We start from the raw sequence: 16,069 nt of genomic DNA on the forward strand, positions 1-16,069 counted from the left end.
CCTAGCAATCAAGTAGTCAAAATGATCACAAAAAATATTTTGTGAACATTTATGTGATCAGATTGGTGAAAATTATGTCAATCATTTCTCACAGATAGGCTAGAGTGTAACCAGGATCTAATACCTCTATACAAGAATAGAGATTAACCATATCCAGAAATTATAGAAACCATTAAAATCATGATCAATAAAACAAAGAAAACATGAAAAGGAATAAGCAAAGGAGAGATAAGGGAGTCAAGAAGTGAGATGAGAGCAATGTCGCATGGAGTCCAATCTACGATGGTGGCTCTTGCTTCCCATCTAGAGTATTTACAATTTATAATCCAAAAAAAATAAAGAGCCAATAATAGTACATCCAAAAGAATCCCTTTTACACAATTAGAAGGATTGCTCAACGTACCTCCATGAGCTCAAAATAAATGAGGGCTCATTACATCAATAAGGACGTATTACAAAAGAAGCACATGAAGGTGTAGGAGCTTCACCGTAACCACATTGTTGTAATGAATCCCTTTTAGGTCTCATTACAAACAAAAGTTCATGAAGAAACCAATGAGTGTAAAATTCCCTTGAATCCTAGTAGGACTCATTACGACCACGTGTTCGTAAACAAGTGAATAGATTGCAAAAAGTACACATGGAAGTTCAAGGGATTCATTGTCACCATATGGTCATAAAGAAGCCATTGTATGACTCATTATGGACACATGGTTCTAATGAGCACTAGCCTCATTAGCCTCATTTTGACGTTGTTCATCATCGATGCTTTTTACTTTAAAGAAAATGTTCATTGATATAAGCAGAGAGAAAGCGTTACGTCAAAATCTCTATCGATATAAGCGTCGATAGTTTCATCCATATAAGCGTAAAGTTTTAAAATAAGCGTCAATAAAAACATTGATATAACTCTCTAGACAAATACACATCATTGAAGCCTCGATAACCCACTCAGCACATTAACATGGTGAATTTAACCCAACACCTTCCAATAATGAAATCCATTGACAAATAAAAATATCTTGTATCCATTTTTCTCTTTGTCCTTTAATCTGTTGAAGCTTCATTGGAATCTTCATCATGAGAATAATTCTCATCCTCTCGATCATCCGTGGCCAGGTCTCGTATATCTTTAGCATGTAGATGGAGGTCCCCAAAATTAGTGTTCGAGAAACCCTCTAAGGAAGTCTAGATATCTTCATGTTCCAAAACTCTAGTAGAGGAGTTATCAAAACTGCTAGCTTCCAACCCATCTATTTCTTAATCTTCCATTTCATTCTCTATTTCCACATCTTGAAAGACACGTCAGTGTCTAGGTGCAACTTGAATCACAAACCACCACTTGTTGTCCAATCGATCAGGTTGAAGACCACCTAAGACAAAAATCCATGATATGTTCATGCAAGCTTTAATGAAGTGGAAGGACAAATGATATCCATATAAGAAAAATGCTTACTTGCTCGCAGTGCGTGGGTAGCATAAATGTGTCAATAAGGTCATCCCAAACTTTTGTTGAGCCAATGGTAAAAAACCCACTTGGATCCTTTATGATTGTAACTTGAGCACATCTATAGATGACTTTGAACCATTTCACATCAAATATAAATACATGAAATTTTCTTGAATTCACTTGCAAAATATCTTGTATGATTCCAACATAATCCATTTTGCCTGCAATGAGATTTCTATCCCTCACACTATCTCTATCGTCTTGCAAAAATTTGGCCATGACTCCTCAATCAAATGTGTTGCGCTTTACATCAATTTTCTCTACTCTATAGTGATTATCATATGCCCATATTGCATTGAACGAATGGTACTATAAAGGTAATGGATTCTCCTTAGCAATACAAACAAAAAGATTACAAGAAAATGTAAATAAAAGCAACATGATTATATACCTTTAGATCACAATCCCATGTAATTCCTCCTCCGTATCTATCTCAATCTCCCCTCTTCGACTAGCATCTTCAAGAGTGTCTTCTAACCAATCAATGGTGCATTTAGTAGGCATTTTTGTTAACTCTAGGGGATACTTCTTACCTCTATTGGCCCTAGACACACTTTTCTATCCTCCTCTCTTTTATCTCTTTTTGCTTCATATCGTTTGATCCATTTCTCCACAATTGTAAAGACAAAAGGTGTTCACTTTGAGTCGCAAGGAGACACTCATTTTCTTTTCCTTTCCCTTCCCTTGACCAATCTCTCCTACAACCCATGGGTCATCGCTATCATCCCAAAGTTGAGGCATGTTTGGAATGAGTTGTACAAGAAACTCCGTAAAGTAAAACACTGACTCTTGCACCAATCATCCTTCTTCCATGTTTCCCTCTAGTCTAGCCTTTTGTCTTACATACCCTTTCAACACCTTCATAAACCGTTCCAAGAAAAACATTCATCTGCTATGTAAAGTGCCTTGATATGGCACTTCATTGGCCAAGTGCAGAAGTAGATGCAATTGGATGTCTATGATACTTGGTGGAAATTCCCCTTTGATCAAACATACGGCTTCGATGGGCATAATTCTCAAATCTGAAATGGATGATTTCTTGATTTCTTTTGATGATGTCATCCAGCCTTTATCCATTGGTAAGCAATGTAACTAGATTTTGGAATGAGAAGGGAAATAAGACATGCACTAGCAAACCCATTAACATATCTCACAGATACATTGAGCTTGTTGATGGCATTTGACACATCTTGAGTATTGCATCCCCACAAAGCAATTGGAAGTGCATACTATAGTAAAAATCATGTGTTAGCAAAATTGAAACAAGAGTTCTTTTTTTTTTACAAATCAAGTTCATGGAAATAAGGTTACCTGTATCATTTTGTGCCAATCATGCGACTTTAGACCACTTAGTTTTCCTTTCTAAGTAAAGGCACCCTTTAAGTTATGCATGTACATGGTTGGGGTTTTTCTGCTTTTGTCAACACCCATGGTGCCTTTGGTAAAATCACCTTGTTAGAATGGGTTTGTTTTGGCTAGAAGGGTCTTTTGGTAGTTTCAAGTCCTCTCATGCTTTTGGACTATCTCTATCCCCAATCATATGTTTCCATAAATTTTTTGACACATTTTTGAATAAATGCATTGGGTCCAGCAAATTTGTCATTTTATGATGCCTCCAATAAGGAAGAGTGTAAAATATTTAAAGACGTTGCATGCCAGGTGTAGGTGTTTCGACTTTTGGATCATGCCAAAGTCAGTCCCAATCAGCGGATCTCATGACTGGAGATCAATCTTACTTCTTTTGAAACCCTGGGACCGCATGAAAGCATCAAACTTCTGATACCATTCTCTAGGCAAGCACTTAAGGCCATAGAGACTCTTTTTCATCTTGCAAACCAAATTCTCTTTGCCCTTTTCTTCAAAGCCTTTCGATTGTACCATGTAAATTTCCTCATGTAGGTCCCCATGCAAGAAAGTTGTCTTGACATCCATTTGCATAAGCTCCATATCCTCTACTGCCACAAGTTTAAGTACGCATCTAAGTGTGGTCATCTTCACAACCGGAGAGAAGATCAAATCAAAGTCCACATCCTTCTCTTGCTTGAACTCTTTAGTAATCAAACGGGCCTTGTACTTAGGCACATCATCAACTGCGACCTTCATCTTGTAGACCCATTTACATGGCAATGCTATCTTTCCATGTGGCAAAGAAACCAAGTCCCAAGTCTTATTTTTCATGAGTGAATTCATCTTGATTGCATAGCACACTCCCACTTGCACTGATCCTTGCACATCATAGCCTCTTTGTAGCAAGAAGGCTCCTCGCAATTATGATGATATTCTTATAGAACAAAACTTTTTCTGCCAAAAAAAAAAGAAGGCTCCCCGTAATTAGTAAACATCACATAGACTTCTTCTACAACAAATCTCTCAGGCAGTCTAGACACTCTAGATGATCCTCTCAAGAGCATTTCAGCTTGTTGTCCTGCCTGCATATCAGCCACATTTGGCTCATCATTTCCACCAATAGATGATCCATCATCTTCCCTCGATTGTGTACCTGTACGAGTACTTGGGGGCACCATTTCCTACACATTTAGCGCATGGACAGCTTGTTGTCTATCAACATATGCGGGTGGATTCACATCCTAGAAAGTGATTCTCCTCATTTCCACATCCCTCATGGGTGTCTTACGCATATTATTCTCATTGAAGACCACATCATGGCTTCATATGATCTTCTTTGCTTCTATATCCCAGAGACGATAGCCCCTCTCTCCACTTTCACCATAACCCAAAAAGATGCATTTCCTAGACTTAGGATCTAGCTTTTTTTGAAGCTCTTTTGGCACATGTGCATATGCCTCACACCCAAATATATGCAAATGAGAGTAAGAGGGCTTCTTGCCACTCCATGCCTCTTCAAGAATACCACCATCCAAACTCTTACTAGGTGATCTATTGATCACATGCACTGCAGTCTTCATTACATTAGCCCAAAAACCACCAGAAACACTTGCATTGGAAAGCATACATTACAACCTTTCCTGAATGGTGCAGTTCATCTATTTTGCAACTAGATTTGTTTCTAGAGTATGAGGGTATGTGAGCTCCCTCTTAATCCCATGTGTATCACAAAAAAGCTGAAAGTCATGAGAGAGATACTCTCCATCATTGTTAGTCCGTAGGCATTTAAGCGTTTACTTGACTGATTTTTTGCCAAAGCCATCCATTTCTCAAATACCTGAAACACATCGCTCTTTCAAGCTATATCATAAGCCCATACTTTCCTAGTTACATCATCAATGAATGTCACATAGTATTCAGCCCGCCTAATGACCGTGTAGGCATGGGATCACGTATGTCTGAATGTACCAAATCAATCCTTTCAAGATCTTTCTTTGCCCTTCTTTTATGGGCTGATTAAGTTTTCTTCGCATATAGACAATGCTCACAAAATTCAAAGTCAGAAAAACTCAAATGCGGTACATAACCCAAACGGCATAAGAGTTTCATTCAATTTTGCCTCATGTGCCCCAATTGGCAATGCCACAAAGAAGTACTAGGCTGCTCGGTTATTGCAACAACATGATTAGACACCCTTGATACATGTAAGGGATACAAAGTCCCTCTAACCAAAACCATAGAGCCCTTCTGAATTTTCCAACTTTGAAAGCCAAAAGTGGTCTGAAAACCAGCATCATCTAGCTGACCCACTGAAATGAGACTCTTGGTCAACTTAGGCACATGTCTCACATTTTTCAAAACAAATGCAAACCCATTTGCAAAAGAAAACTTTATGTCACCTGCTCCCACTATGTCACATGCATAGTTATTTCCAAGATACACACAACTTGTCTTTCCACTGTCATAAATGGAGAACCATTCCCTAATGGGGAGTAACATGGAATGAAGCACCAGAATCCAAAATCTAATCTTGGGAATATGCATCATCTGAAGTGATAAGCAAGTATGTAGGTAGACTAGACATGAAGAGAATGCCATTGGCACTATTATCAGTGGCTGCATTAATCTCCTCGATCTTCATTTTTCCTTTGTCCTCCTTGGGTCTCTCTTCCTTCTTATTTGCACCCCAATTTGCATTCTTTTTGTTATCCTTTCTCTCTCTTTTCAGCTTCTAGCCATCCTTTTTCATGTGGCCCTTCTTGCCACAGTGGTAACACTCAATGTTCCGTGCCCTGGATTTGCTACGAGACTTCCCTCTTTCTTGGTACTTCCCCCTAAACTATGATCTACCCCTTTGCACATTTAAGGCAGCATCCTTCTTGTTGCCATCCATAGACTTTCGTCTAATCTCCTTGGCCGACAAGCTACCCACAACATCATCAAACTTTAGTACTCCACTAGGTGTAGAGTTACCGACAATTGTATGGAAGGTATTCCATGAGGATGGCAATGAACACAAGAGGAATATTGCCTTAGTCTCCGCATCAAAATTCATCTTATGAGCTTGAAGTTGGCTAAAAATAATATTGAATTCATTTAAGTGAGAAGCAATAGAGACCCCTTCCTTCATCTGCAGCTCAAACAACCTCTTCATGAGGTAAGATTTATTAGAGGCAGTTTCCTTCTCATAAGTGGCACATAATTTCTTCCATAAATCTTCCCTAGTCTGCTCATTTACTACTATGAAATAAACTAACTCTGCAAGATGAAGTCTAACAATAGACTTTGCTACTGCATCCAACTCATTCTAATCATCCACAGACATATATGTAGGCTTATCTCCAATCCCTGCCAAGGGTATAATTTGCTTCTTTTGAATAAGCACATCCCTTATCTATTCTTTCCACAAAGAAAATTTTGTCCCATGAAAAATTTTAATGCTAAAAAATTCATTTTCAAACATGGAAGAGGATGCCATGATGCAAATGAAATAAAATCCCAAATGTTAGTAGCTGCAAGAGAGAAATCACACCAAATACCTAGTGCACCCAAATATGTCTGCCTTAATGAAGAATAGTGTCACCAAAACTCAAGGCAGAATCAAAATGCATTTGTTGACTCATGTGCATATACTATGCATCCATATGAGCAAATCTGTCCCAAAAAAAAGTGTCAACCTGCAATGACAAAATAATGGCAAATCCAATGCCAATAAGAGCCAAATGCCTCAAGCATAAACACCGCCCATGGGCATAAGCATCAATAATGTCTCATCCAAGAGAGCATAGCACTATGAGTGCATCAACTGCAATGTGTCGAAGCTTTCCTCAGCATAAAATAGCATCTGTGTGCTAAACATCCATCAATAAAGCATCCCACAAGGCAATCTAGGCCTATCGGCGCATCCAACAAGGATCGCAATGCATCCAAATGGCCTGTAAAGCATACAATGCAACCTAATGCAAACCACAAATCAGCGCACATGGCACAGACTGCAACCAGAGTGATCTGCATAAGGTATATCCAAGAAATCACGGCCCCACGACAATGACCACTTGTGAAAATAGGACTTGGGATGCCTCAAAACATGGGCGTCACTGTGTAATCAGACTCAACAAGACAATATGCAAATATCTCTCTTCCTTGGATGCCTACTTCTTGCAACACTTTCTTGATCTGTGGTGTTAGCACTTCTTTCTTCCTTGTTGGAGATGAGCTACCATTGTCCTTGCTCACCTCAATCTTCTTCTTTTGCTTTGAATGACTATGCTACTCTTATCTACAGTGATGACTCTATTGAGGAGATTCTCATAGGTTCTTATTATCTCCAATGCACATTAGCATCCCGCTCCATAGCCACACATTCATTTTTTTGTCATCTGGCAACTTGATCCAAGCTCTCATCTAAAAGACAAAGCCTTGCACCATTTCTCCCTTCTTTTGTAAATCATTGAGCTGTGTTGTGACATTCTCTTCATTGACCTCTTGGAAAAATCATATATGAAAGCCTCTATCATGTAATAAAATCTTGCGAATATCAGATATGGTATTGTTTGCCATCAATATGCCATTCTCATTAACATGCATGGGAAGTAGTTCATGTACTCATCTTTAGTTGTACACCCATTGATGGTGCACAATCAGAGAAAATTCAGCATGTGGCTTTATAGGTATTTATCTTCCACTCCCTTAAAGTCTTCAATCTTCTACTCGCTTTAAGTCTTGAATCTTCACCTTTATTGGTCTGGATGGTGCCTTGCCAGCTTCTCATCCATGAATCTTCATTCCCATTTGCTTTGGCCTTGTGGGAACCATCCTCTGATAGCTTGGAGCCTTCTCTATTGAGGAATTTCTTTTCTCAGTCCTCTAATAGCTTGGAGACTTCTCTATTGAGGAATTTCTTTTCTCAAGCTTCTTGACTTCCCTCATCTATATTCTTAATTTGGGCATGCTTTTGCTTTTGCTTTGGCTGTGCCTTGCTTATTTTTTATGCATGCCAATACTCATGGTGTTATGTACATGCCTTGTCTTTGGTATTTGACTATCTGATCTTGTGAATTGTTGTTGGTTGAATGTGCATGTTGACTCTGGAGTTTTTCTTGATCATCTAGCCTTGCATCCATTCTCAATCATTGTTGCACCTTGATTGTGGAGTTCTTCTTTGAATGTTCAATTTTACATGCGATTCTTGGTTGGATTTGCATCTTGACTTTATATTGTTTCATGGATCAACCAATCTTGCACATCGTTCTCGATTAGAGGCATATCTTAACTAGAGACTTCTTCACTTGTCTTGTCCCTCCCATGCCTCTTAGCACATCTAGACTCCAGAATTGGTAAGTTTAGTTGCCTTTTTGGACTGCCCTGTTCATAGCTTCGATCGTATATCAAGTCTTTACAGAAGTATTCATTAGTAGAGCCTTCATTTTTGGACAATGATTCCTCAAGGCCCACACCATTTGGCTATTTTAAGGCTCCTTCTCTTTGTCAATGGTCCTTTACTTGCTTTGGTCAAAAGACAGGGATCGGCTCATTCCTAGTCTCGACATGATAGATGACTGAAGTGCCTCTTAATCTCGTTGGGATGCGCCCACTTATACCTCGTGCTCTATTTTGTTTGATTCCATCCTCTAATCCTGCTCTTGGCGTTTCGTCATCCATTCTAGGGTCCAAGTTCCACCATTCCATTACTCCTTTCCTAACATGCTCTTCTTGTTGGGCAAAAAACCTTTGATGGCAAATGGCTATGGCTTTGAGTTGTAATGACTACTTATTTGCACTCTTTTGTCAGATACCTATAGATGCATAAGGTCTATGAAGCTATAATAATCATATCATTGTTTTGAAGTAGAATATTAGTCCATGCACTTGGCACAGTATCGTACCTTGTCACCATGATTCCTTATTACTCATTAAGTGTGCTCTCATGGCTAGAAGCTTCTATGCTCACTCCACTCAACTTACACCACTCTTTATTGCAGGTCCCGCAATGATCGACAAAGGTCTACTCAGGTATTAGTTATTGCAACCTATTATATCCTATGCACCAAGTGCTACTACCGATGCTATGAGGTATGGGAAAGTCGAGAACCACTAAACTAGGCGCTTGCTATAGTGTGGTCGTAATTTATAGAGATGTAGAGAGGGATGAGCATTAAACAAATAGGCTAGATGATGAAGGAATACTAAGTTGTATTAGGGAAGTAGGGGGCTCTAGGAACGATTACAAGCACCTCATAGATGTGTGCTCAGTGCTCTTTCTGCGTGTATGTGCACCTCACTCAACTAGCATATTCGCACAAAAGACAACTAAAGCTTGATGTCTCCTTTTGGCTCTAGCTCTCTGGGTCATGCAAGCTAGCCCTTACAACATCAGTATCGCCCTCCTACCCAAGTCGATTCATTTTCCTATTCTCGATGCCATTTTCTACCACCTCCTTCTTGAGGCTCTTGGTGTGCTTAATGGTTTCTCTCCACTCCCGCATTGGTTCTTGCTTCCTTTCTCATGTGCCATTGTCTTCTCGTGTTTTCACCTTGGCCATGTTCACCCAGTCTTCTCATGTGGTTGCTACAGTTCAACACAATTTGTGTATCTTTACACCACCTAATATATGTTTGGAACAAATGGTGTATCTTTACACCACCTATATGCTCAATTCAACGAACTCTATGCATATATTATCATATTTCCACTATTAAATGCTAAACAAAGGTAAAGATATGACGTACATAGTGTTGTAATTGAACCAATTTTGGACTTTACTAGATCATTATTGAGTGGAGGTCACCACTTACAACTTTGCTAGATTTTTAGCTTTATTAGGCCATATTTGTGTGGAGGTAACCCATGTACTATTGCAAATTCATCCAACTTTGGGGTTTATCAAGTGGATATTGTGTGGAGGTGACCACCATTTTAAAAAAAGTTCAAATGAAATGAGGAAGTCCAAAAATATTTAACAGAGTGTTCTTGTTTACTTGCCTTGCATTTGTCTATTCATTGCAACCATCTTAGCACACACTAAAGCAAGGGGCAATCCATTCGCTCAAGTCAACATTGTGTGGATTGAAGTGAGATAGTGTCGTTATTTTAATGCATCAAGTTGAGTGATGGAGGGCCACCTTGTCAGAAGGATTTCATTGCTACCGTTAAGTGGCATCGACCCTGCTAACGGGTAGCTATTGTCAAAAATGTAGATGCGCATGTGTGGTACTCGCCACACCCTATCAGAGGGAGTTGTATATACGAGAAGGGATGAGATATAGATAGGGTCATCTAATTGTTATAGTAAGTACTAGTGAGTGTATTGTGTTCGTCTAGCGAGAGGATTGTATGTCCTCTGCATAGGTATTTTCTAAGTAATACAAAGAAGATTCTAATCATTCCGTTGTCTTCAGCACCTCTCTCTTTCCATTATATCAACCAAATGTCTGTTTAGTTTTCGTGCATTTTTCTATTCATTAAAACACAGGCATTGGGTAGGTTGAAAATGACAATCTGCCTCACAACACCAAAATGAAGGCAGATCATGAATGCATGACTAGATGAATGAATGAGCATGTTGAACACTATTCAAGCTTAATACAGAGGCTCGTGCAAGAGGTTGCAATGGAGAGGAAAAGGAGCCAAAGATTGAGCAAATGAGCCTCTATCTCTATCTCCCAACATAGTGGCTTTATGAGGGCACAATTGTGTGAGGGCCAAAGATTGAGCAAAGGAGCCTCTATCTCTATCGTCCAATTCCAACAAGTACTTAACAGATTGGTGCACCACATTGCATGTAACTCAATCCCACCTAGGTTGAGGTGCGTGCAACATATTGTGCCCATCAGATATGCTTTGCATGGTCGATCACTCATCATGCACTATTTTCCCCCTAGTGTTATGCACAACCATAAAAAAGCGTGCTCTCAGGTGTGTTATACAAACAAGAACTTATGGGATGGGTGTGCCACTTTGCATGCAAGTAAATACCACCTATGTTGAGGCGCGTGCAAAGTATTGTGCCCATCGGATAGGCTTTGCATTGTCGATCAAGTATTAAACACTGTTTTTGCCGCTTTGTGAGGGCACAACAGTGAGAGAGTTGACTTTGGGGTGTCACATGAGTGGTGGGAGTGAGACCGAAATGTAGGTTTAAACTAATCCACACACTATTGATGATTAAAAAATAATAATGATGGATATAAGGGTAAGGTTGTCATTAATCATATGTGCCAACTATGCACTATGCTCCACATCAAGATTCCCCTGACCAAAATATCATTGGTGCTAAGTTTCCAAGGGTTGATGAGGACCATGCATTCGATAACTCATGAATGTTGTCCAAAATGTGGCAAGGGTGATTCAAAGAAAGCCAAGTCTAAATTCAAGAAGATGCCAAACTTGCAAAGCGTAATGCTATTGCAAAGAGGATGGAGAATTCCACTTGGATTGAAGTGGAAAGGCTCGATTCCATGCATAATTTGTAAGTTCTCAAACACAATCTTGTAGAACGTAATAATGCTTTGGAATTGCATGCATTTGACTTACATTGTGTGTTGTACTTTAGCATCAGGTTATGAACAGGGAGGAGGAGGATAAATATGCATACAATAATGGAACAAATTCATTATTCAAGAGAATAATGAATGGAGGAGGATAAATATGCATACAATAATAAAATGAATTCATTAGTCAAGAGAATGTCCAAAGAGTAGGTGGTTTAGTGAAACTTCACATCTATGCTATGCTTCTACTTATATGAAATCTCTTTGCAATTAATGTGATATGCATCTTTCATAAGAGAGAGCATATATCTGGGATTTTTGTATCGAGTGAGAATGTTAATGTGATACAATGTTGGGGGACCAAACTATGAGATACTACCTCTTTGAATATCCCTATGCAGAACTTCCCTATCATGTCCAACTCATAGCTCCTCAACCCCACTCTAACATAGGGATCATCACTTACACTCCTCTTTGTATTCTAAAACATGATTAAACTACAAGAGGACCACATGGAGTATAAAACTCCACTCTAACCATTTGCCAGACACAGTATAAAGAAGAGGGAAATCCCACCACATCTCCCACCAAGCAAGGCCTAACATGACTCTGCAGTGTAACCTGATGCCACAACCCGACCCTCCTTAAGGTTGCTTGCACCTTTAGCCAAACTCCTACCCATAGGGCATGAAAAAAAAGACGAGAGAGAGATTCTAGATTGAAGAACTTCAAGAGCTTGCCCCAAAGAGGAAAGAATTGGAAGAACACCTTCCATAGGAAAACTTCACGAAGTGGGTGGCCCCCACAACCTTGTAGCCCTCGCATGCCACCTATGCTCTAGATCTAATTGATCTTGAGGAAAGGCAACTCTTGGAGTGTAGACTGTGATAGACCAGGGTCGCTTTTAGCTATAGCAACCTCGACCCAGCGTATTGGTAGGCAACTCCTCCAATAAAGACCTTAATATCGCTTTTAGCTGTAGCAACGTCAACCCAGCCCTTAACACCCAAGTGGTCAATGAAAGGCATCCATAAATTGAATTCAAAAGCATTTTCTCACCTCCTCAAAAGAGTTTCCATCTGGCAAGACTCGGATATGCAACACCCTTGTTCTGCGTAAATTCACGAAAGCTAGTAGCTCCCTGATCGAGCCTTCCAAGCTTTCATCCCCTTGGAAAGCTTTCAAAAGAATAGTTTCTAGCATTCTACCAAGCTATCAGCTAGCTCTAAGCCTTTAAGTGCGATCCTTGAACATTGCATAGATTGGCCACAATTGCAGTGCTTCCAAGCCCGACGAATCTCAATGCTCAAGCAATATTTGTTGATAGTGGTGAGCAATGGTTCTCCTTGCCCATCGCTAGCAAAAAACCCTACAACAGGTTCACGTCAACAAGAGGCATAGGATGCCAGGCGCACAAACTTGCTCACAAGGAGAGAATTGAGAGGAGAGGGAGACAAGGAGCGAGGTGAGACTAAGTAGAGGGAGAGAGGGCCGGACAAACTCTACTTTTCTAAGGTTAAAATCATTTAGGACGTCCGCCATAGACAGGTGGCTGAAATGGCATGTTTCTAGTTGCTACGATAGGCTACCCCTAGCGGGGCAGTGCGAACAAAGAAACGTGCAAACAACAGGATTGCCTCCAACCAACTAAAATGGCATGACCGTCAAAATGCCCAAGTGGAGACTCATTTCTGGGGGGCGGGTATTCAGAACGAGGGCTTAAGAGGCGGCGTGTGCACAAGCTCTTAGAGGATTCGGAGTGAAGCTCCATAGATTCTGATTGTTGTGTTATCGGGAGAATCTTGGGATATCCATCATTGTATTTTGTCAAAGGCCGGCTCTCAACTTTCAAGTGTAATCTATTCAATATGCCCACACTTGTCCTGCCGATGAGCATCCGTTGCATTGCAGATGCGTGAGCCAGCTCTTTAAAAGATCATCAAATCAAACAGCTTTCGACCTCTCCTGCAGATCAATGTTCCAGTGGAAATTTGCACGCAGTTCCATGGAAATTTGCAAGCTTCATCTCCGAAATTTGTAAGTTCCATTGGAGCTTTCCTGCGGATCACCCTTCCATGGAAATTTGCAAGCTTGCGCTCCGAAATCTTGCTTTGCACAGGAGCTGGCTGCAAGCTTGAGCTCCGCTCAAAGTTCCATGGAAATTTGCAGGCTTGAGCTCCCAAATTTGAAGTTAATTCCATTGGATCAAAGTTTCATAGAAATTTGCAAGCTTGAGCTCCGAAATCTTGTTTTGCATTTGCAGAAGCAGGCTGCACGACTGCAGGTGAGTACGCCGTCTGCCGGCGGGCAACAATCCACAGCATTGCCGGCTATCAGAAACGAGTGACAGATCATTCGTCGTTGGCCGCTCAGAGCGTCGATGTCTCTGGTATAAGAGGTTCTAGAGAACGCGGCCATGTTCTTCATCAGCCGGCTTCGTAAGGCTTCCAAGAAGTCCTTGAACCCCTACGCGGGCCGTGGAGTGGATAAGTTCGCTGCTCTATCGGCCGAACTCGCACAGAAAAGAGAGTCGCTGGCTGCCCAGCTCAGTGCACCAGCGACTGTGCTAGGATTTGCGCTGGGATCACACAGGAACTGGATTCCTATCATCGTGCCGGGATCAAAGAAAAAGAAAGTTGTATCGAGCACTACGCCGGCTCCGATTACATCCGAAATGAAGGTTGGGTCCTTGGCTGTCGCTGCTCCAGCCTCGGTTGACATAGCTACGAATCCCGCAGAAAAGGAGCAGATTGCAACAAATGGCGCGGAAAAGGATGCCAGAGACAGAATTGATCAGGTATGGCTAATGTTTGGTGAAGGCAGCGTGATTGTTTGCGCTTTCGGGAGGAGGTTTCTTCCAGTGCTTTAATGACGAGTTGCTCTGATGCGGAAATGGTAGGCAAACGGTATATTGGCGACCAGGAGCTTATCGCCGCGAGATGCTGGGGAAGTAGGAGCGCGAGGCACGGGGTGGGCAGCAGTGGCCGAGCTCAAATACTCCCGAGAGGCGGAAATGAAATCGAATGATGATCTATTGAGCATGGCTGCGAGGTCTACAAGCGATTCGAGGGCGAGAGAAGGAAGGATGCAAGTGGGCGATCTGACGAAGCAAGGGGGGGGGATGAAGTCGAGGGTTGTGAGGGAGGGTTGGAGCAAGCAGGAAGTGCGGTCAGCACCAAGCACGCCGAGGGATTCGAGGGGAGGGCAAGGAAGGGATATGAAGAAGAAGAAGAAGGTGGTGGAGAAGTCGAAGTCGTTGGTGATGGAGAGGAGAGAAAGGGAGGAGGAGGAGAGGTCATCAAGAGGAAGTTCGAGGGGGAGATGGTTGATGGGAGTGGGGGTGGCGGTGGTGTTGGGCGGTCTCCTCTTGGGACAAGCTGCAGCCCTTCTCTCCTTACTATGCTGGTGGTATGCTTTGCCCATCCTCACCTCCAAGAAATCACAACCCTCACCCTTTCGGCTCCTCAGCCTCCATAGCCATCGCCACAACACAAGACCCTGTCGCTCATCAGCCTCCATCGCCATAGCCACAACACAAGACCTTGTCGCTCATCAGCCTCCATCGCCATAGCCACAACACACGACCTTACACTTAGCTCATCAGCCTCCATAGCCGTACCCACATCACAAGCCCTTGTAGCTCATCAGCCTCCATTGCCATCGCCACAACATAAGCCCTTGCAGCTCATCAGCCTCCATAGCCATAGCCACAGTACCGCTCATCAGCCTCCTTTGCCATAGCCACCACCTGAGCCCTTGCAGCTCATCAGCTTCCATAACCATAGCCACAACACAATCCCTTGCAGCTCATCAGCCTCCTTAGCCATAGCTTCAACACCAGGCCTTGTAGCTCATTAGCCTCCATAGCCATAGCCACAACACCAGGCCTTGTAGCTAGCCTCCATAGCCATAGCCAGAACCCAAGCCCTTGCAGTTCATCAGCCTCGATAACCATTGCCACAACACAAGCCCTTGCAGCTCAGGAGCCTCCATAGCCATAGCCAGAACCCAAGCCCTTGCAGCTCATCAGCCTCTATAGCCATAACCTCCATATTCAAGCTCGCCTATCCAATGCCTCTGTTTGACTCGCCTTTCCTGCACCTTCTTGTTGGAAATCATTCCTAATGCACTTTCTTCGCTACCTTTTCTCATCTCTCCATCACCCTCACCCACCGTCCGCATGAGTGCTTGAGCGTTCACCTGCAATTTCTCTGACTGCAGTCATACTCTCACTACCTGCCAACCTACCTGATTCTTCTTTGCAAGACCTCTGCTCTCATCACTATCAGCAAATCTACATGATCTGTTGTAACAACTCCTGCGTGATATCTCTTTGCTCTGCCCATCAGCAAAATTGTCACGCTTGTTTGAACAACTCTGTTGCAACACTTGCTGCTGGGTTCCTCTTTCCCCAGATCGAGCTAATCTGATCTTCTTGCACCCCCAGTCTCAAAGTGAGTGAACAGTTAAGTTCGCTTAGAATTTTCTTTCAGCATGATCCCAGTAGATTGCTATTCGGCCTGAGCTCATGTAAATTACTTTTTCGATGTGAATCATGTCCTGCGCTTTCATGCGCATATATTGGTTTAGAATGTTTGTGGTTTTTGATTCTGAAGAATTAATGCGTATACCTAAGCGTTGGAAAGTGCTTGGTTGTCTTGACCCTTTTATGCCCGGTAAACGTTACATAATTTGTATTCTAGGAATCTGTAACGTTGAATC

General features: G+C 41.8%; 1 protein-coding gene across 1 annotated transcript; it reads left to right on the forward strand.

Moving 5' to 3' along the window:
- Positions 1-13,360: 13,360 nt before the first annotated feature.
- Positions 13,361-15,226, forward strand: LOC147883864 (uncharacterized). Its single transcript, XM_087398670.1, has 3 exons — positions 13,361-13,384; positions 13,611-14,144; positions 14,247-15,226. Exons 2-3 carry the CDS (start codon positions 13,764-13,766, stop codon positions 14,916-14,918), a joined length of 1,053 nt encoding a protein of 350 aa, XP_087254796.1. The 5' UTR covers positions 13,361-13,384; positions 13,611-13,763; the 3' UTR covers positions 14,919-15,226.
- Positions 15,227-16,069: the final 843 nt, after the last annotated feature.

The sequence above is a fragment of the Dipteris shenzhenensis genome, chromosome 27 (assembly GCF_047967505.1).
Source record: "Dipteris shenzhenensis isolate YYH24624 ecotype China chromosome 27, Dip_SZ_1.0, whole genome shotgun sequence".
Lineage (NCBI taxonomy): Eukaryota > Viridiplantae > Streptophyta > Polypodiopsida > Gleicheniales > Dipteridaceae > Dipteris > Dipteris shenzhenensis.